Source organism: Macrobrachium nipponense, chromosome 46 (genome assembly GCF_015104395.2).
Source record: "Macrobrachium nipponense isolate FS-2020 chromosome 46, ASM1510439v2, whole genome shotgun sequence".
Classification (NCBI taxonomy): Eukaryota; Metazoa; Arthropoda; class Malacostraca; order Decapoda; family Palaemonidae; genus Macrobrachium; species Macrobrachium nipponense.
In genome coordinates this window covers 31,370,995-31,393,494 of record NC_061106.1, presented here as the reverse complement: position 1 = coordinate 31,393,494, position 22,500 = coordinate 31,370,995, and the positions used below count along the sequence as shown (strand labels likewise).

At 37.8% G+C, this 22,500-nt stretch overlaps 2 protein-coding genes and 3 long non-coding RNA genes across 7 annotated transcripts in view; 3 read left to right on the top strand and 2 right to left on the bottom strand.

The window, feature by feature from the left end:
- The window catches only part of LOC135214869 (piwi-like protein Siwi), a 26,264-nt gene extending 24,272 nt beyond the window's left edge, over nt 1–1,992 (bottom strand). Inside the window, exons 1-3 of the mRNA XM_064249289.1 lie at nt 1,793–1,992; nt 988–1,199; nt 307–408 (exon numbers count right to left, since the gene is read on the bottom strand). Of these exons, the coding sequence (XP_064105359.1) occupies nt 307–408; nt 988–1,199; nt 1,793–1,853 (375 nt within the window). The 5' untranslated portion in view covers nt 1,854–1,992. The remainder of the gene's footprint in view (nt 1–306; nt 409–987; nt 1,200–1,792) is intronic.
- Nucleotides 1–6,794, top strand: part of LOC135214870 (uncharacterized) — a 43,244-nt gene extending 36,450 nt beyond the window's left edge. The window contains exon 3 of the long non-coding RNA XR_010314512.1: nt 6,644–6,794. This is a non-coding gene — a long non-coding RNA (uncharacterized LOC135214870). The remainder of the gene's footprint in view (nt 1–6,643) is intronic.
- An 884-nt stretch (nt 6,795–7,678) lies between these two features.
- LOC135214866 (protein FAM43A-like) overlaps nt 7,679–22,500 on the bottom strand; it is a 302,949-nt gene continuing 288,127 nt past the window's right edge. For all 3 annotated transcript variants that reach the window (XM_064249287.1, XM_064249286.1, XM_064249288.1), the window contains 3 exons: nt 15,110–15,189; nt 14,499–14,699; nt 7,679–12,820 (listed from right to left, as the gene is read on the bottom strand). In XM_064249287.1, coding sequence (XP_064105357.1) covers nt 11,876–12,820; nt 14,499–14,699; nt 15,110–15,189 — 1,226 coding nt within the window. In that variant the 3' untranslated portion in view covers nt 7,679–11,875. The remainder of the gene's footprint in view (nt 12,821–14,498; nt 14,700–15,109; nt 15,190–22,500) is intronic.
- LOC135214868 (uncharacterized) lies at nt 12,730–14,516 on the top strand. The gene is made up of 3 exons (XR_010314511.1): nt 12,730–12,867; nt 13,788–13,865; nt 14,126–14,516. It is a non-coding gene; the product is annotated as an uncharacterized LOC135214868 (long non-coding RNA).
- On the top strand, nt 14,657–19,625 carry LOC135214867 (uncharacterized). The gene is made up of 5 exons (XR_010314510.1): nt 14,657–16,321; nt 16,548–16,608; nt 16,665–16,673; nt 17,077–17,200; nt 17,498–19,625. It is a non-coding gene; the product is annotated as an uncharacterized LOC135214867 (long non-coding RNA).

Here is a 22,500-nt window from a genome sequence, read left to right as displayed (position 1 = left end):
TCGGTTCTGCCTCTCTCTTTTCAGAGAACTGACAGATACTGCGGCAGTCGAGGGTTGTGACAGGGCTACTAAGTGGGCCAAAAATGCTTGCTCTAGATCATTGGGGTATTGCAAAGGCATTATATGGCACTAAAAGCGATTACGAAATAAAGTTAACTAGTGATCTTGCGGGTTACTTTTATACCAGAGCTGTCGAATAACCCTTGTCTCCACTCTCTCTCTCTCTCTCTCTCTGAATTTTGTGAAAGAACCAAACACAGCACCAAAATACCATTCTTGGTCAATGGAACTGTGGTATTGATTTACCTGTAAAAACTGGGTGTCGGACGATGGGATTTCTTTGATGAAGCGAATTTTGACAGTGTACGGGGAACCATCCTCCGGTCGCTTTGAAGCCAGTTCCAGTGGCTGTTGGAAAATGAAAGTATCAATATTTGGAATCAATCCCGCAGTTAGAACGAATGACAAAATTCAAAGGGAAAGCGTTTATTTATTATGTAATTTATCCCCGTAGGAGGGTAGTGCCTGTCGGCATTACTTAAGGTTCTTTGCAGCGTGCCTTCGGCCCCTAGCTGCAACCTCTTTCATTCCCTTTGCTGTACCTCCCTTCATATTCTCTTAATTCCATCTCCCTTTCCACCCTCTCTTAACAATTGTTCCATGGTGCAACAGAGAGGTTTTCCTCCTGTACACATATCAACCCTTTTACTGTCCGTTTCCATTTCAGCACCGAATGGACTCATAGGTCCCAGTGCTTGGCCTTTGACCTAAATTTCATATTCAATTCAATTCAATTATGTATTTTATGACTCTCAAATTATACGATCTGTGTAAAAATCGGTCAGTAAAATATTGCTGCTACCAGATTTGTTTTACCAACTGCTTTCGAAAATGATAAATTACTATGATTAAATGTTGGTCACCGCTAGTAACAGAAGTTACAGTGTTAACGTATTATCCGCCAAAAATGGTTGAATTGATACGTACATCATCATGGATTTTGTAAGAGGTGTAAAGCTGGTTGCCATCGAAGATGTAATTTCCAAGTGCCTGTGTATGCTGCCGCATCAGCTGCTTTTTCACGTGTGTCCTCTCCTCGTCTGGCGTGAAATCGACGTGGTACATGCAGAAGGCCCAGTCCGGACGGGCATTCACTTGGTAGTAGTTGGAGTGCAACATGATGGGTTGCCCAGTTATTCCTGTGTCGGGAACAGCACATTGAAGAAAATTTGAGGAATAAAATGCTTCAAGGTTACACCTGCCCATTACTTACATATAAAGGATTGGGAAATACTCTCTATCGCGAGAGTATATATAATATTCTAAGGGGTCCACAATAATAAAAAAAAATTTACGAGTGCGTGTATAATTTTTAAAACTATTCACAAAAGCTTTCGAACCCTTCCCTGGGTTCATCTTCAGTCCCCCCCCAAAAAAAAAAAAAACAAAAAAAAAAATTAAAAACCCAGGGAAGGGTTCGAAAGCTTTTGTAAAGTTTTAAAAAATATACACGCACTCGTAACATTTTATTATTATTGTAGACCCATTAGAATAAAAAGGATTGTTGCTTTATTCCTTGGGTCAGATGATTAGCTTTTTTTTTTAACTGGTATTTTGGTCACTTCTTCGAATTACTGATTTTATAATGGTTTTTAACTCCTTTTCTACACACAGAATGATGAGTAGATATTGAGATGATATAATTAAGAGATAAGTATATAATAACAAATACATTAGGCATTCATTTTCAAGATATTTTATCTGGGATGACAGAATTGAGTTCTCCTCTAACCTTTCTTGCTAGTGAAAGTCTGAGGCTTCGTCCAGACGACCGTTTCCAGCGTTTCGCTCATTTTCGTAAGTACGTCCGGCCTGTTGACGTTCGTGTAGCCTCGACCTCTTCCTCGTCCACGAGCTTCCCCGCTGCCTCTTCCTCTTCCTCTACCTCTACCTCTACCTCTTCCAGCAAGTCCACCCTTCCGCCTCTCGCCCTCCCGCGCCCGCTTCCTCCAGGAGGTTGATCTCTGACTTGCAAATTGGCCATTTGTTGGTCCAAACCCTGGAAGATTACAGGAAGAGCTCTTTGATTCGGACATAACTCAGCGGTCAGCAACACATGGACGGTGAACACGAGCAGCTTTGCATGAAGGAATGCTCGAGTAGGCCTAGTTCCTTCTTCGTCACCGGTTTACTATAGACCAGAGCATCAGATCCATTCTTCATCTTGTCTTGAACATTTATTCATCATATAACAGCGCAGTAATTATATACATACCGTGGGACAAACGTTAAGATTTAGTTTTGTTTGAGATAAAAATTTTTCCCTACCTGTCCCGGTCTTCGCACATTTTCAGGCTGTTCCTGGGGCTCCTGTTGGCGGCCTCTTGCCCTTCCTCTTGTCGCCCTTCCAGTCATCTAATAAGAATAATATTATTTCAAACATGGTAAGTAAATGGTTGAATTTATCAATGGCCTATATTATAAAATTGTGGATGAATATAAGATCGGTTTATTATTCAATTATTGGTTTGATAACTGGTAAATTAGCGTTGTTGCTCATATAAAACACAGAGATTGGATGCGCATTTATGCTCAAAGTGAATAACGAGTGTGGCAAATGTTTCAGCGTGACCATATATGAATCTTTCTCCAAATAGATAAAGGTTGTGCTTTGCAGTGTTAAAGGTAAATTAATTTTGGTCCAAGTCATATTTAAGCATATGTTAGTCATTTAGTTTGCCGCCAGGACAGTTTACAGTATCAGAAATATTATGCTTAGGAACAGTCTTCGTAAACTTCAAGGCCAGAGAGGGTCAGGTTTGCAACGAATCCTAGCCAAGGTCCTACTCTCAGGCTACAAACTGATAGAGCTGAATACTTGAATGTGCAAGCGTAGTGGGCTCAAACCATAATCTAATCAGGGAATAGGTGATTTAGGGTCAAAAGGAAGTTTTCAAACTCCGGTGTATTTGTAGAATGGTAGTATGATCTATGATGTGCGCGAATAGGTCAATATCATTCAAATGAACATAAATAAGTGCTACTTATAGCATTTAGGTATTAAGTATGGCACTGTCAGTTAACAAACAACTTTGCTACTCATCCAATACACCATGACAAAGACTATGCAGGTCAATTTTAGATAGTTGAGCTTGGAAAAACGTTTGAGTCTGCAAAAAAAAAAAAATAATAATAATTTTTTAACGGATTTCGATAATGAAGGTTTTTCTTCGTTCTTAAGTTTCCATAATGCTGAGTAAGAAACATTGTTACCTACTCAGGCTATTTTTAGTTTTTTTTTGTGACTTTCGACGGTCAATCAAGGTGGAGGGTGGGCTTCCAAATCCAATCGGATATTTTGCCCGAGTGCACTGTGGGTAAAGATGATTGGCATATTTTGAATGTGTTTCATTTGCATCTGGAATTCTGGGTAAATTGAAATACTAAAACCAGATTATTTCTTTATTCTCTTAAGTTTTCTCCTTTCAAGTAGGATTTGGAAATCAGGCGTTGCTTGAAAATTTGGCTCTAGTTCTTGGCCATGGTTCTTTTGGTCTTTTGCTCATTTGGATAACATTAAAAAATTATGGGAGACCACAGTACAGAGTAGAGTTTTTGGACTGGGGAAAATGCATAATGCTTGATTCAAGGGTGTATTCTGATATCCCCCTTATAATTTCATAAGTTCTAATTCTGATTAAGTTAACGTTTATTGAACGTTTTTAAAGTGACACCACACACTAGATAAGTAAGGACCTGGTGCCCAAAATTATATTATTTGAGGAGGCTGGGGTCTTGAGGAAGCTACTGCTATCCGGGATCAATAAAGTTTACTCTCTTAATCCTGCCCCTGGCCAGGTAAGGAAACTGCAAGCTAGGTCAGATCAGGTCAGGTTAGGTGTGGCTGGGTTAAGTACCAACCATATTCATTTTAATTTACAGTGTCCTAGTTAGCCTAGGCGTGGCATTTAAACTTGTTAGCTACTTTGTTCACTAGTTAGGGTTTATGTACAGCTCTCCTCAAGGATGATTCCCTCTTGGCGGGCCCTTGTACGTTTTCAAAATAAGGGGCTTCTTATGTTTTATAATTGTCCTTTCGTGTTTTCTCGTCAGCACCATAACTCCTGCAGAACAGGAGATTCTATAGTTCTTATTTAAATTAGCTTTCTTCTTGCAGAACAGGAGATTCTATAGTTCTTATTTAAATTAGCTTTCTTCTTGTATGATCTTCACTTCAGGTGCTAATTTGTTGTATGGTCTTGTTGCACAATGTACACATGTTCTCTTGCCTGACTTACAATTTGTTCTTGGTTCAAATAGCCTATTACCAATTATTATTACCAATATTAACTCGTAAGAAAGCGAATACTGATGATAAACGTCAAGTTGTTTATGAATTAGTTGAATACATTTTTATTAAGTAATTATTTAAAATAAAAATTGTGGAATAAATTTGCATGTCGTGCAACGATTTTGTTTCTTGTGACTGACACTATTTGTAATTTCCACTTTCCCCACTTACCTTGCTATTTTATAAATAAATAAGGGGCTCACGAGAAGTTTGAAAGAAGCGTAATTTTTTTTCTTTTTTTGCCGAAAAGTGGGATTTGCAATGCATTCACTTAAAATGATCTCGTTTCTTGACATGCAAATTTTCACGTAGAAATGGATTATTCCAACTAGGAAATAACGAACTTGCACTTCGATCAAGGCACCTGCCAATACTTGTTGCCCAAAGTGATCAACAAAGCGTAGGTCCCGTATGGAGCTAGTTTCGTCAGTGGACCTCATGCGGTGCACTATAGGCAATACTATTAAGGTTCTTTGAGCAGCGTGCCTCCGGCCCCTAGCTGCAATCACCCCCGTTCCTTTTACTGTACCTCCTTTCATATACCCTTTCTCCATCTTACTTTCCACCCTCTCCTAACACTTGAATCATAGTGCAACTGCGAAGGTTTCCTCCTTTTACACCTTTCAAACCTTTTACTGTCAATTTCCATTTCCGCGCTGAATGACCTCATAGGCACCAGGCCTTGGTTTTTGGCCTAAATTTTATATTCAATTCAATAAAGCGTAGGTGATCAGGAATATGATAAGGAATTTATGAGGCTCTTGGATAGCCATACTTACTAGTGAAAAGATGCAGTAGGCTTATGGGGAAGAATGTCACTCAACACTTGTAACGAGAATTGTTTGCTCACTACAGAAAGCAGTAGACGATACTCAAGTATACTTATCATTCGAGATTGGCCTCTGAAAGATAAGATACGAGGTTGGATTTTGAAATAAAAAGTACAACTTGCACGTTATCTCTCTCTCTCTCTCTCGCTCTTATGCTGCATAGGCATATTATTTAAGAAAAGAACTATGTAACTTTGATCGTTTTATTCTTTGAAATAAGAGACTGACTTCGAATGCTTCGGAAGCATGACTTTGATTTCCACGCGCAGTCAAGTTTTAACATGTATACATAAGTTACATTTTCTGTTCATGTGTGGCTATATATTAAAATAATTAACCGGTTCTGAAAGTATTTAAATTTTTACGCACCTTCAGCATTTTAAGACTAAAATAAAAATTTGTACATCTTAATGGTTCTGTACATACAATTTATTTGATAATTTAATTTTTATTAAAAATATTAAACTATTTTCTCGTGGTTGAAAATGAGCTTTAAAGAGCTGGTTTGTAGGCCAAGTTGCAGGCGTCTAATTATAGCCTGAGTATCTTCCCTAAATGGTTCACAGTTCTCGTTGGCCAAGCCACTAACAGTCTCTGTTGGTTAATGAGTCCAGTAGTCCATGGGACACCTTATTACCACATTTACAAAGCCTTTAAAACGTTTTGAAAACAAAGAAAGTTTTTGGGTAAAGCTGATAGTGCAAAGTTTCAACGCTTACAAGTTGCTGTTTGTTAGGCCTATTGTTTTCTGCTTAATAATCTCTTGATAATTGGCAGATCGAGAGAACAAAGTAGAGAAAAGGCAAATGTTTGGTTCATATCGATGCATGTTATTGTTAAGGGTCTAATTTAAACTTTGCATCAATAGATCTACTGGTGCTGTAACACATTGAAACACAAGGCTCAAAAGAAGAATGTGGCCTTGAGGTTATTGATGGATATAAAATTGTTAATAAAAACATTTCATACACGAATATCAAGTACAAAGAATTGCTCTTCTTGTCGGAATGGTCGCTCGCGTGTCTCATTTTGTCGAAAGAGAATCACTTTTACGGGGGTAACAACCGTTTGTCTCTTATGGCGGCCGGCCACACACACACACACACTCACACACACCTCGACAACCACATACGCGCCAGTGGCGCCACCGCCATTTCAGTATGGAAGCTTTGCGTCTATGTCAAGGGATGAGAAATGATCCCTGGTATAAGGCCATGGTTTGTTAGACAACAATACCTACTATTGGGGGAGGTAATTGAAGTAGATAATGGCATTTCTACGACTGAAATCTCGTCAGGTATATATAAGATGCCGTGTCTTGTTTTTTAAATTATATGAATTACGATGCTGCTGTGTGGTTTCATGTTGCCTTTCTCCGCCCAGTTTGAGTTGATTGTGGCAGAAGAACGGCTTTAAAGGCATTTTATTTAAAAGGCTGAGGTTGAAATTTTGCTATTTTCAGATGTGGATGTGACAACTGATGCTGAGAACAGGGTACAGAGTTAGAGGGAAGTAACTGATAAGCTTAGAATAATGTAAAAAAAATGAGACTGCTGAAGTGCTTATCGCACCAGTGTTGGAACAGACAACTATCTGACCATCATGGAGGATGACGGAAGGTAAGTGACATCCCTGAGAGGGTCTAGCAATATAGTAAGTGGTTATCATGAGATGGATTACTTGTGTCATATCTGTTGTGTTGGAGCTGTGGTGCATTTGCATTTGAGATTTTGGTCTTTTAGAAATCATGTTTGTGCCAAAAGTATCTCTGAATTAAGAAACTCCTTTTAAATGTTTCGTACCGAAACTCTTAAATCATAAGACACTTAAAATAATTGTCAAAACTGTCTTAATATTGGAACCACACATGTAAATTCTCGTGCCCAAATTGTCTTAAAATCAGAAAAAACCTTTTGAATTCTTGTGCCAAAACTGTCTTAATATCGGAAAACCCCTTTGAATTCTGTGTTAAAGGTGTCATAACATCGGAAAATACCTTTGAATTCTTTGTGCCAAAACTTGTTTTTAAGCCTTTTAATTCTTATCGACACTCAATTTCAATTTCATGTAATATTTTACAAATATCGATATGCTTATGAATCAACAGACTGCTGCACACTTCCCTTTGCTTAGCAGCAGTCGTGAGAGTTCTTAGATAGTTCTTGGTAATTGCCGTTAGGTAATAACTACCGATAATTCTCTTCATAACTAAACGAACGAGCCACAACTGCCAGAAAGCAGTTCGTATAAATCATTAGTTTTCGAAATTTTTAAGGAATTCCCACGACTGAGCCTAAAATGCCCACTCCATTCTTCTGCCTTTCCGGTGTCAAAGTATATCTTGTCATCGCCTGTCATGCTTTAGGATTGATGAGATTTTTGTCAGACTTAAAACAAAGGTAGAAAATTATGATTTTTGCTTCTCAAACTTTTTGGAGTAGGTCCTTTGATTAAAAAAAAATGTTAGGATTCAAATAAAAAAAGAAAAAAACTTAGAATAGGGTAATAAGTTTATTTGGTAATTCTATAGATAACATCTACTTATATGATACAAAATTACATTTCTTATGTACATCCCTGACATTTTTAATAGCTATATATATACATGGAATGTAGCTTGCATCACAATGAGTAAAGTAAGCCATATATTTTCTGATGGCGGTTCAAGTACCTCCCTTTTTTTTCCGTCTTGGTTGTAATTTTCAAGTACATACAACATCTCTCTCTCGGCCCCGATCTTGCCACTGCCTGAAAAGCACAGTAGTAGCACCAGTATCTCGCTTGACCCAATAAACATCTCAAACTGCATCTGGAATATTGTATTCCCCCAACGCACAGAATATTCAACAAGACAGAAAATAATAGAAGAAACAACACTTTGAAAGAATGCATTCTCAGATCGTAAAAATAAAAGATGAAACAACACTCTCAGAAAGAATGCATCTTCGTGTCCCATCACTGAACAACCTTAAATCATTCAACTGCTTCATATAGATAATATTTATGAAGCGTGTGTACCATTACCAACAGAGTAATAGTACAATGATGATAATAACCTAATTTGCTTGTGTTGAAAATCTGTCTCTTCACTTTCCTCTGAAGCATTAGGGTTCAGTAAGAGACAAAAAAAATGTGAACGATATAAATAGCTATATCAAAAGCCAATATAACCTTAAGTTATCATTAAAATATACTGTAATACTTTACCAACTTGAAATTGAACATTTACGATCATCTTGAAGTTACATTAAAAACCGAAGGAATGTTTCCAAGTGCTTCACGGTACAATTTCTAATGCCAAATAACCTGAGAACCTATTTTCCACTGACTTCTTACTTTTCCGTTACTTTAGCTTTACTAAGAAGTTTCGTTAGATAAAGTTCATGGATCCATTGCATCACCTCACGATATAGCTTCATTTCTCAGCATTGTGCAGAAGGTACGAGATGGTGGTGCTGAATGGGGCAGATTACATATTTCATCAGTAAACTGACCCTTAAAATAAAGAAGAAAGGTCATCAGAGGACTGTGTTTCGTGGAAAAATCTAAATATATAACATTTCTACAGAGGACTTTTGCAGCACGTGTATAAAACAAGCGCAGAGAAACACACATTAAAGCTCCATTTTTTCTCTCTGAGCCACTCAATAGCTTCATTCAGTGAAAATACGCATGGTCCTTTTGACACTTCGAAAGCCTTGGAAAGAGAACGTCATCTGTGTGACTTGACTCAACACGTGTGAAAATACCACTTCAGAAAACAGATTTTCACAGTACGAAGTGGCACTAGTACTCGCGACAAATCTTGAAAGTGTTATGGCAGTAACATCTAGAATATTTTATTTGAAATTGATCAGATACATTAGATAACAAAGATGAATGCACTCTCCCAAAATAAATGTTAGTATTACTGTTTTGAAAGTGTGTAATGTTTGTGAAGTTATGAATGGATAATAAGTTATCGTTTAGTATAATGCACGACTTAACAAATAATTCCATCATACGAATTACAAGTCTTACAGATGAAATACTACTGAGTAAGAGATTCCAACTAAAATAAATGTCAGTCATTTGTATGTCTCGGTTATTATATTATACATCGGTGTAAGTTTGGAAAGAAATCACAAGTAAAATTCCACACAGATCCTGCTGAAGACATAAACTTAGCATATATGAGAGTTAATGATAATGTTATAACTATTAGAATAATTTATATCCTCATATAAATGATTCTTACGCAATCGACAGTGAAAATTCCATGTTGATAACAAAAAGGCTACAGTTTAAGAAACGGGGGAAAAAATCTGCTCTGTATCGACACTGACAGAAACCAGTGCAAGAGAATATCATCAACAGTATTTCAGGAAAGGACTGTGACCTCATATCGAGAAAGTCATAGAGCAATTTGTTTAAATACTTCTGCAAGAATAATACAATCCGCAATTGGAAACCACTTCCATACAAATTAAGTACTGAATTCTGAGGCATTATGAAAACCTACACTTTGAATTTTACTCCATTAAAACACTGAGAGAGAAAGGAAAGCACCAATGTCTTCTGGACAGAAAAATGAAAATGAACACAGAAAATTGTCCATACAATACAGCATTGTCAGTGAAAGTGACACTGATGAGAATCAATACGAATTTGCACACTAGGCACCAGTACAGTGCCAAGAATGATATAATAGCAGCAACTTCCTGCAGAATATTGGTTGAACCTCTCCTCTACTCCTCTTGGCTTCCCTTATGAATGAACACGATGAGAAAGATCAGGTGTTCAATAACAAATAAAAGACATGAGTATATCGCTGAATAATAAATAAACATCAATGAATGAGAAACAATACAAAATGCCTTTCCTAGTCTCCTCTGGACCATAAAAAATAGCAGCCACTTTGAAGATCTGATTTGCAGCTAAGGTTTAAGAGCTAGCTTCTAGTCCTTCACCCTTTATGAAAATATATATTAAAATTAAAATTACGATGCCATACTTAATTATCACACATTGAAGTCATACAGATAAGGTGACCTATTAGCATACAAAAAAAATTGATAAAGCCAGAATTTTGAAACCAGTTAAAACTGGAAAAATCTTCAGAGGATGAAAAATGCAGCTTTTTTCGTAACCACTGGAACATTGAGAATTCCTTTAGGGTAGACAGCTAATCAACTTACTAGACGGGATTCCGTTCTGAGTTCCAGCCCCCCAAATCAGCAGCAAATGGGCACAAGCTTCCTGGAAGATGTCAACAATTCTTCGCTCTAGAACGGGAACTTTTGCGCAGAACAGAGAAGCAGCTAACACTCCTTGAACTTCAGAGAAAAGCCTCCCGAGTGCAGAACCACACAAGGTATTTTATGGTCGCGCACAAAAACTGTGTCAGTTCTGTCACTGCAGCTCTTGTCTAGTAGGCAAAGCTGGGAAATGGATGGTTGGGAAGTAAAGCTCTCCTGCAGTTTTATTTGAATTGCAATAAAACAGGATAGAGCTACGTGGCAGCATTGGCATATAATACTATATACTGTATATGGCACTTCTCAGTCAATTGTCTACAAAATAAAGTCAAGTCTCTACAAAATAAAACCGATCAACTTCTCACTTAGCCACACTGCATTTATAGAAAGGGCCCTATGCATAAATTAATAATGTTAAGTTGAAAGGAAATTTCAAAATAGCAGTTACACATCAAAAACTTGCTTTTGGAGATTAATGTACCCAATGGCTTGGCCATTTTATGATTACATTTATTCTTCACAAATATCGTATTATAAAAAGTGAACACTGTTGACCTTAAACACAGTATCATTATTATTATAAATAATTAGTAATCCACCAACAGTATGAAAGTTTCAGTTTTGCTCTGCTTAAGGTAGGTTGTGACAAATTTTTATAACGCCAGTAGTATGTTATTTGTTGTATCTTACCTTAACAAAATGTCATAATCTATACATGGGCTGCCTTAAATTATGTATTTTGAATACTAAGTAGGTTGCTTGTAAAAGAAATAACTGGCATATATATCTGAGAGACTCTTAAAAAGCTTAAAAAACAGCTGGCCTAGCTACATGAAAACAGTAATAGCATCACATATAAATACTTAATATAAAGGTCCTAGACCAAGAGTCTAGGAGATGCTAGCTAAGGCCCACTCTTGTGATTCACTACAGGAGAGATTTGCAGTTAAATAATACAGTCATAACAACTATATGTATATTATCATTCAAGTTCAGATATACATAATTTACAAATAAAATGCATACATTATTTAAATCAAAATGTAGCCTTCACATTCTAGGGGTATGTGTTATAGTTACACTATAAGATTACCATTAGGCGAGTCCGTACGGCAAATGTTGAAAACATCAAACTCGCGGAAGAGCTGGTCCATTCTCAGCATTTCGTCCCAACTTTCTGCTTTGGATTTGTGAGAATCTTTCACCAACAAGGGAGTGTTCTTTCTTTTCCTTGAATGACAAGGAAGTTTGAACTTCACTGGACTAGTAACAAAAGAGCAAACCACGAACAGGAGAGGCAAACGAGGAAGCACTTTTGTGTTCATGCAGATGTCGCACGCATCCCTAACTGTAATCACACACAGGAAAGGGACCTATATGGTAATCTAAATAATATGAAGGATCAGAGATTACTGATTCACAGTCGTTACGCACTGTGATTAATATATAACAATCTGCTACAGTTTTGTAGCATCTAGATTCTGGAGTGAATCTTTGTCTTCAGAATACCCACTCTCCTCACTAATGTTGTCCCCATCCATATGGACCATTTTACCAGGTCCACTATTTTCATTTATCGAACGATCCTCATTCAAATGGTCACTTTCACTCATCAGATGCTCCTGTTCCACCGCGACGTCACAAGGGTCACTACAAGCTCCACATGAAGAACTACACGAATCACAGTGCGAACCAAGAGACTCGGGCTGATCTGAAGTCAGAGACTCTTCTGTCGGTGCCCCGAGACTCAACTCGCGAGTGAGGGAAGCGAGAAGTCCCAGATCCTCCCTTCCACAGTTACTCACCACCCCTCCACTCCCACCACCGCCACCTTCTACTCCTCCAGGCTCCGCAGCAACCACTAAGGTCTCGTGCTTTGACTGTTCCGTGAGAGGTGAGAGCGAAGGTACTGGGCAATACAAAAGACTGTCAGAGTGACGGAATGCAGAGGAATAGTGTGGATTGCCCTCGAACTCGTCATCCAGACCATAATTGTCTTGGCCAGCGCTGGCTGCCTCACTACTAGAATCATAGTCTACCACAATGTCAGATATCGTTTCGGACACTGTGCTCGAACCACCTCCGTCTTCCTCCGGTCGAAGGTGAACTGAAGCTCCCTCAATGCCATCGATATCCTCGTCATCGCTGTGCCCCAGATCATCTTCATCCTCCTCTTCAATGCTCTCCTCAATGGCCCCTAATTTCGGTGCGCTCTTGGACCGCTCCAGGGGAGGCCTGTAGTTTGCAGAGCCGGTTGACAAGAGGAGCCGACGCCGCGGGATGGCTGCAGAGTCGTAGATGGCATGCATGAGGGAGAGACGCGCATTCTGTCGCACAACCTTCTCTCGTCGGAATTCCTGCAATGCCGAGGCCAGGCGTACCCTCAGCTGCGCTGCCATGGCCTGCAATATAGAGACTGGGTTTAGCTTTCAACATAGCGTGGAACATGGTGAGTGGTTTTCGTTTTAAACTTGTTTTTTTAGCTTAGCCTGGAATATGGTGACAGGTTTTTAGTTTTCAACTTGGTTTTCAACATAGCTTAGAATATGGTGAATGGTTTTAGTTTTAAACTTTTTTTTTTTTTTTTTTTTTTTTTTTTTTTTTTGCTTAGCCTGGAATATGGTGACAGGTTTTAGTTTTAGACTTTAACATAAGCTGGAATATGGTGACAGGTTTCAGTTTTGGACTTGGTTTTCAACATAGCTGGAATGCAGGGAATAGTTTTAAATATGCCTGGAATATGATGTCAGATTTCAGTTTTAGATTTTGAAAATAGCCTGAAATATAGTGACAGGTTTCAGTTTCGGACTTGGTTTTCATCATAGCCTGGAATATGGTGAATAGTATTAGATTTAAATTTGACTCGAATATGGTGACAGCTTTTAGTTTTAGACTTTATCATAGCCTGGAATATAATGACAGGTTTCAGCTTTAGACTTAGTTTTCATCATAGCATGGAATGTGGTGAATAACTTTGTTTAAATATGCCTGGAATTTGATGACAAATATTAGTTTTAGTCTTGGTTCTCAGCACAGCTGGAATATGGTGACTAGTTTTAGTTTGAAAATGGGGTTTCAAGCTTAGAATATGGTGATTGGTTTGTAAATCTGATTTTCAGTATTCAGAATACATGTTTCGCCAACAAACATAAATTTCAAAATATATTATTAATTGTATTGACAGTGAAATCAAGCTATTGTATTAAGACTGCTTATTCAGCTCTTAAACATTTATGCTCCTAAATCATATTGACAAACATTTAAAGCCTTTGCTTAGTTTTCACATAAATAATTTAAATGAAAATTTCTAAATAATTTTAAATGAAAATTAACTCTTGAATATGAATAATAAATGCGTGTGTATTTCAGGTAAACAAGTGGAATATCAGACGAAGGTTCAATACTAAGCAAGAAGAAATGTGTAAGGAATGCACAATGATCATGAAGGTAAAATAAACTAAACCAAAAGTTTCAATTATATTACTATTTTAGTACAAAAAAAATCGTAACCATATCAATATCAATTACATTACAATTTTGGTTAAAAATATTTTAAGCAGCAATTATGATAAAATGTATTAAAAAAATGACCAAATTTTTCCAAGGGTATATGGAATTCTGAACCTTACTTTACAATTCCTTATTTAAAAAAATGTATAAGCAGTAATTAAGAGATGTTTTAACAAAAAATGACCAAATTTTTCCAGGGGTGAATGGAATTCTGAACCTGTCCTACTAGACGACGACAAAACCATATTCTGAACAACGGGGAAACCATGAAACTGAAGGATAGTTACTGTCCAGAACGCTGTGGAGCTCGTGATTAAAAAGAATGACCAGCGTCCGCAGTCATCACAGACTACAATTTAGATTTACATAAAGTTACTATTTTCCAATACATTACATTTAATGCCAATTTGATTGTATTACAGCACTGTCAGTAATCACCTTTTACGTTTATTTTTGAATGATATCCCTAAATACTCGAGTGGTTCTCGAACTTTTTAATTTCAATGTTAAGAATTCCAATTTTGACTGATTTCTTGCAGTGTAACATTATCTTCCTCGAGAGAGACTCACCTCCGCTTTCTCATTCTTAGGACACAACACAGCATGGCAGCGAAGCTCCTGTTTCAGCCTCCGCCCTTCGTGACGGTAGACCCAGCAGAAGACCCTGGGGTACGCTGGATGGGCGGCACAGTAAGTGACCCTGTGCGCCCAGTACTCTGTCAGTCCATGTTCATGGGTAACTGCGCGAAGGCCCGCCCCACATATCGTCACCTGGAAAACAATGAACGATGAATTTCGCAGCTCGTACCTTACCATCTGGAAATTCGAGGGATGAATTGCATCCACGGGTTCATTAGAGCGAGAGATGGCCATTCATCTTGAACTAACAAAGTGAAATCCGGCTGAATGTAATGAAGCGTGATCAGCTCTGTCTGATTATTGAGTTTCTTAACGAACACCAAGTTACAGAAGGAAAGCTTAAACGAAATTTACTGAAACGTCAACTGTCTGGATTCTCTGAATACAAGCTATCTTACAAGCGGAACTACTTGGCCCCTGGATGACATTAAATACTCTAGGGTTCATTCACAGTCATTAAACCTGGAAGTGCTCTACTGCTACAGAACATGTTAATGATTGAGGGAAGTCAGTAAAATTACGAGTCAGAAGCTCCATCATACCTTCATTGATATGTCTTGTCGGTTGCTCTGGCAGTAGTTCCTCCATAGGGTCGCCAAGGGCTTGTCCACACAACCATCGCCTGTGGATGATAATGAACGTTTAATATACCAATCATATTAATGATGATGATGAGTGAGCTACTGGAAACATCGCACATGGTAAGAATGGGATGACTGTGATAGGACAAAAAAAAAAAAAGGAAAATAACAGTTTCAGTTAGCAACATGATACCGTGCTATACTTTGCACAGTTCGAAATCTTGCCTTGTATATGAGCGATTTAGGTGAAGGTAAGAAGAGAGAATATTGGACTGAAAACTACAAGCTACCTTACAGGTTGATTTTTAAAAGAGAGATGGTCAAGATCACCTCCAAAACTTTTTGGTTAGCAACAACAAGACCACAGGACCAGAAAAGTTAGATCCGACTTCATGGCAAGTTATGAGTCATCGGTACTGTGGCAGGTCGAAGGCATTCCTCATATGGGATGAGTCTTGGGTTCCGCGCGCCAGGATCAGATCAGGACTACAGCTCTAAAGAGGCTCCGGTGAGCACCGGCAGAACGGGTTTCTTGAATTTACAGCCAATTATGGGGGTTGTTAAAAGGACCCAGGGAGATGAGATGTAGCGGAAAAACAAATGCTTCGTGTGTGGACAAAATCAAACAGATGAACCACGAAAGATGCATGAGACCAAGTGCTAAATGAGATGAACCACGTAAGATGCATGAGACCAAGTGCTAAATGTAAACTAAACTACACGGTGAACGACAAGGTCAAGAAATAATGTTGGTGTGACATTAGGAAATTGGAATGAGTATGTTGTTGAATATCTAGCGTCAAGTAGCCTAATAGAACAGAGCTACAAAGCTGCCATGTTATAAACGAATATGATCCAAGAAAATGATTCACAAAAGAGGAAAATGAAGCTCTCAGAAAACAAAAAAGACGTGATGACGAATGACCAGCAGCAAGACTGAAAGGACTTGGGCAGAAAACATGAAGAACTTGGATACCGGGAAAGCAAACTGAAGTACGACTGATATCGGCAAGAAAATTGAAAGACGATGGCTTATTAGAAATGAGATTAAGCCACAGACTTCGACTACGAACACTTCTTGCAAGAGGAGGGGTGAACATCTTTCATAAAAATGTTGGATCTGTGGCCTGATGGCAAATTAATAGAGAGAGAGGAATCCCAGGAGAAAGACTGGTAAGTAGCACTATAATAGGTGAGCCAGTTTATGTAGTAGTGATTACTGGCTGTAGCAAAAGGAGAAGAGAAGTTGCTGTACTATATAGAATTTTATATTTGCATTTACATGGATTAATATATTTAAATTTGCATCTCGCTATTTCAATACTTTGGAGGATTATATTTGCACCTTATTTGAGAATTATGTATGTGACCTAATTCGAGAATCTTTGGTATTTTATAGATGTCTGTCTCGGATCTTAACCTCACTGCCTCTAATCGATAAGTGCATATGATCTGTGGATGTGATTCTCGAGATTTATTCAAGTATATACCTTTGGAATAGACCACATCTGTGGAGAACCCAACTGTAAGTGTATAAGTCAACATTTCTTAGTATAATGTATCTCTCTAAGGGGTTACAACTGTGGAATATACATTCATATATTTATGGTTTCAAGTGGAAAGAAGGACAGTTCTACCACCAGGCAATACCACTGCTAAATTGTAAAATTTTTGGAATTTCATGTTTAATACCTACAGTTTAATTATTTTATACATTGTAATTTATATTAATCTGCATGTAATGTGTTTAAAATGTATGCTGTATATAATATTTCATTTTTCAACACTGATTATAAGCTGAAATAGTGTTATCTAGTAGATGTCACATGTTTATTATATTTTGATTTTATGACAGTTTGAGGATTACATTATCAACTTATTTGAGAAATATGCAACTGAACTTATCCAAAAATATATGGATTTTGCAGAGGTCCGACTCGGATATCTTAACCGGAATGGACGTCTTGTTTTACCTTCTTAATCGATCTGTGGACGCAATTCTTGAGATTTACGAAGCATGTCTTTAGATTAGAACACAATCTGTGGAGAACTGTTAGTGTAATCATCAACATTTCTTTAGATAATGTGTAACAGTGACTATTTTGAAACATTCATCCGATTTTTGTGGAAATATGAAGATTTGCACTAGATATTAACACTGCTAAATTGTAAAATTTGGAAATATCAAGTATAGTATCGACAATATAACTTGTCATATACATTGTAATTTCATTCATTAATACGACAATATAAAATGTCTTATACATTGTAATTTCATTCAATAATATCGACAAAATAACTTGTCTTATACATTGTAATTCATTCATTGATCTGCACTTTTCATTTTAGGTTTCCACCGGTACTGCCAGTGAAAAGAAAGAGAACCATCAGCTCCCGCTTATACTGGCCCTAGTGTTGTTCCTGGTAGTGTTCTCCTGCTATATAACCCTTTGGACTGCATCGTAGAAAAAATGAACACCGATCTACAAGAAGAAAGTTCCGAGATTTGGACGGGCTCCTGCTATGACCCTTTTGACTGCCGTCGTAAAAAAAAAAAAAAAAAGACCACTTGATCCACATAATGCTGGGAAGCTAGCCAATCAAATGACACAGGATAAGACCATGTGGTTAGTATTCCCAGGCAGTTTAAGTATATGTAGGGGAGTTAATGGCATCAGGCAATATTGCTAGGCCTTTCAGGAAATGTGCCAGCACACAAGTTGCAAAGGCTAAACTGGCTATCGCTGAGAAAGAAGCCATTATGTTAAAACTGACTGTACATGGAGGGCAGGAGTAAACAACTTACTACAACAATACAAGAAGTGGCAGACCAACAAGTCAAATATGAGGGAAGATTGTGGGGGTAGATGAGGAACACTAAACACTACAATGTCTGCTGCTGTTCCTCATTAAATTCGAGGTTCAAACTAGGCATAGTTGAGAGACGAGGAGCACCACAACCACAAAGTTCTGCTGCTGCTGTTGGACATAGTGGGGAAGATGAGGAGCACCACAAAGTCCGCTGTTGTTGTTCATGATCATTCACTTGTAATGAGGTGTATGGAGACCCATTAGTGGAGAACATCATGTGCCTACTTGTGACCGTTTTACATGAAGTCAACAGAGAAGATGATTGTCATAAAGACAACAGGGAAGATGATTGTATGTCTTATAGTAACTTGATATTCCAGAACATATTACATCTTGTGGACATGTGAAAGAAAGACACTGTTCAGTCACTTAAAGGAAACTGCCAATCTGGATGGAATGATGGAGGAGAAGAATGCGTTCAATCAGTTAAGGTAATGCTGGATGAGAAGACGGTTGTTCAGTCAGTTAAGGAAACTGCCTTGAACCTTTGATGGAATGTTGGAGAAAAATATGTTCAGTCAGTTAAGTTAAGGTAAGGAAACTGCCAATCCAGTTAAGTTAAGGTAAGGAAACTGCCCAACGTCTTTAACCTTGATGGAATGCAATAATAATTAGCGACAACTGTGAGGAGAAAATTCTGGCATCTGAAATCACGTTGCACTGCCAACATAATCAGTGGAAACATCATTCAGGTTATTCTTTTTATTCGGTAATTGGAAGAGACTTAATGAGGCACAAAAGTTGTTAAGCCAAATCTGTGGGGCACGAAAGCCACCTTATGCACAACAGCAGAAACTACGATGGGTATTTGTAGCAATTGTCTTGACAACCAACAAATACCTTCTGAAGTGAATTTTGTTTACAAAACTAGGTAGGCTGCCAATCAGATATTTTGACACCGGGCTTCGTAAAGCTGGAAAAGCGATAGCGATAAGTTGTATACTTATAGGACCCGATTACTTTTGGACAAATGTACAATTTTCATCAAAAACCAAAGTTGACGACAAACCAGGAATGTCTTACAAGGATAAGAATTAACACAAGACTCTCTAAAGGAGGAGATCCTTTACCCTAACACACAACGGCACCGTTGCCAAACAGCAGAAATGTTCAACGTTTCGGTGAGCTGCAAGCTTAAGAGGAAATCCCATGAAGTAGGACCATATCTTACATTCTTATCATTCTCGAAAACAAAGACCAAGAGACCACCATTGCGTCACAGAGAATTAGGTACAGTTCACAAGACGTTAATCCTTAATCAGAACAGTCGTGGTTTATGTCATTGTCGACGTTTCTTTGTATATGTATTTCTAGTCGACTCTGAAAATTCGTCCATTTAATTACAGGATTCGTGTGAAAACATGAATCGTTTTACCATCAGACATTACCAATGTTACATTGTCAAATTTTGTACATCTCTTGTTTAATGTCAGCAATTTTCTGCAATTTAATTGTTTTTATACATTGCAATTTCTGGTTACTGCTGCAATTCTGACTACTGTAATTTTATCGTAGCAATTTCTGGTTACTGTTCTGCGCAATTCTGAGTACTGTATTTTTATCGTAGGTTTTCCCCAGTTCGGCTAGTATAATAAATAAAGAAGCATCAGCCCCTCATAGCATTGGCCTTTGTTTTTTCTCCCTGGTAGTGGCTTTAAACTAGGTGAATCTGACAGTACAAGAGGACATTAACGAAGAATTACTTGTAAGTAGAGTAGAAAAGGGGAAGAATTGGGGAACAAGTGAGGAGGGAATAATTGATGGTGGAAACAACAACTTAAGCTATACCTTTCAGAGTGCAATATCGCACTGAATGGACTCTAATTTTAATACACAATTTCTGCTGTAAATACGGTATTTAAATTTGACAACTGTTTTAATAATTAAGACAAATAACATTCAATATCAGTCATCCAAAACAATATACGTCGTAAATTTAAAGCAATGACGGCACCAATAAAAAACGAAAACTTATAAAACTGTTAATAAACGCAAGAATTGATATATGATTCACATAATAACGAATCTGGTGTTAAACGGAAGTTCTGATTAAATTATTTAAATAACTCTAGGACTGTAACTTCTTGAAAAATGACTAATTTTTTTAGTACTAAATAACTCTGGCACTGCAACTTCTTAAAAAATGACAAATTTTTTTAGTACATTCTCATAAACACGTCAGCTGTTGAAACGCAAAGGAGACCAGCCTCTCTGCCACATTCGACGATAAACTACCATAGCTTGTTTTACTAAAGTAACATGACAAAACTGCCGAGGCACACACGGCTGGAAAGGGCCTATTCCACCAGACATCACAAGATTACTGTACAGCGGTAAGAGGATTCTTCAGATTAGAGAACCATCCACCATAATAAGAGGAATTACAAAATCGCAAACACAACAACTGTTCCGCTACAACAAAATATTTTCTTCATTTTCACGAGAAAGAAGCAGAATAGAATTGGCATCAAATGTATAAAAAACACACACGCACAGAGCATCTTGAAAGTGAAAATGAAAAGCATTAAAACACACACATACGCACAGTCAAAGCATCTTAAATAAAACACACACACGCGGGCGCACAGTCAAAGCATTTTAAAAGTGATGAAGCATCTTGAAAGTGAAAATGAAAGTACTTAAATAAAAAAAACCGCATACACAATCAAACCATCTTAAAAGTGAAAAAGAAGAAAAGCACCACTCTCGAGTTTAAACTCGAAATTAAAGAGAAAACGAATGATTTTTGAAGCCGGGCGTCGCCAAAGAGAAACCCCTGAATTTCACGGGTCGCTAAAGTCAAACGATACAAAAAGAAGTGTATTACTATGATGAGTTTTGTACCTAAAAAACCACTGTAACATCATGCCATGGTTTAAATATGGATAAACCACTCTGTTTTACTATTTGTATCTTCAATACTTAAGGTTATGTTCCGCCACTGCTGACTGGGCTTAAAAATTGCTGGTAATATATAACATTGCAATGCCGAAGAAAACACATTAGAAAACGTGCTCACAATAAAAGCTCTCACTCTTACAAAACAATATAAAAACAACATACCTAACAAGCAGATTTAAACACCAAATTGGGTAAAGACAGAAACTGTAGTTAAGGAAGGTTAAAAGCAAAATTAAACAAAAAATTGCCCAATACATAAGATAATCAAACAACACCAGCTGCCAGTTACTCGTTGACGAGTGGTTTCCGTGTTCGGCTACCAATCCGGTGGTCCGAAGTTCGATTCTCGGCTCTGCCAACGCGGAATCAGAGGAATTCATTTCTGGTGACAGAAATTCATTTCTCGATATAATGTCGTTCGGATCCCACAATAAGTTGTAGGTCCCGTTGCTAGGTGACCAATTGTTTCCTAGCCACGCAAAAATATCCAATCCTTCGGGCCAGCCCTAGGAGAGCTGTTAATCAGCTCAGTGGTCTGGTAAAACTAAGATCCACTTAACACCAGCTGCTTTGAGGTTTCCTTCCTTTATACCTTTCAAATCTACCTACTCTCAATTTCCCTTCCAGTGCCTGAATGACCTCATAGGTCACAGCGCCTCTACATTCCATTCACTTCCCTCTCATTAACCTAAGCGTCTCTCACCTTTACATGGTCCAGTTTTATCTACAGCAATTAACTAGTCACGGAGCCAGAATATCCCAAGATACTTAAAGACTTCTTCTTAATAAGCTTACGACATTCCGAAGTCAATTAAATTAAACCTATAAAAATGAAGGACGTCCATTTAATCGAATACACTTACTGTACTTCTGTTCACGCAAGTGCCCTTTGCATAATTACCGCTACGTCTGTTAAATATCCTTTGCATAATTACCGCTACGTCTGTTAAATATCCTTTGCATAATTACCGCTACGTCTGTTAAATATCCTTTGCATAATTACCGCTACGTCTGTTAAATATCCTTTGCATAATTACCGCTACGTCTGTTAAATATCCTTTGCATAATTACCGCTACGTCTGTTAAATATGACTGACTTCCAAGAACCAGAGGATAGCAACACCAACCAAACCTTTCCTAGTCAAGACACGCGAGGTTTTTAATCTCTAAATGCAACTATTTGTTACTTACTGCATATGTTCTAAAGAAAATGTAGCGAAAACCCCCTTTCACAATCCATTTTTCTCGGCCGTCGTAAGACCTAACAAAAGATACACAAACAATGGAATGTCTCACACAAACATAGCGATCAATATCCTGGGGTTGTTCGATGTTGGAAGACAAAACCGGGAAGAATGACCGAGGTGGCTCTTCTAGAGAGGGAACTGGACCAAGTGACGCCTCAATAAATCCGAGCGAATGAAAATTGGTTCCGTAATTCATAGGTCCACTGTAAATCGCGCTGTCTGGTTCAAGGGTTAATGTAATTCACGTCTTATTTTCTATAAAACGGCTTAAAATATACTATAGTAGATTCACATCAACCGTGAATTTGACGTCTAGGCCAGTCCCTTACGACG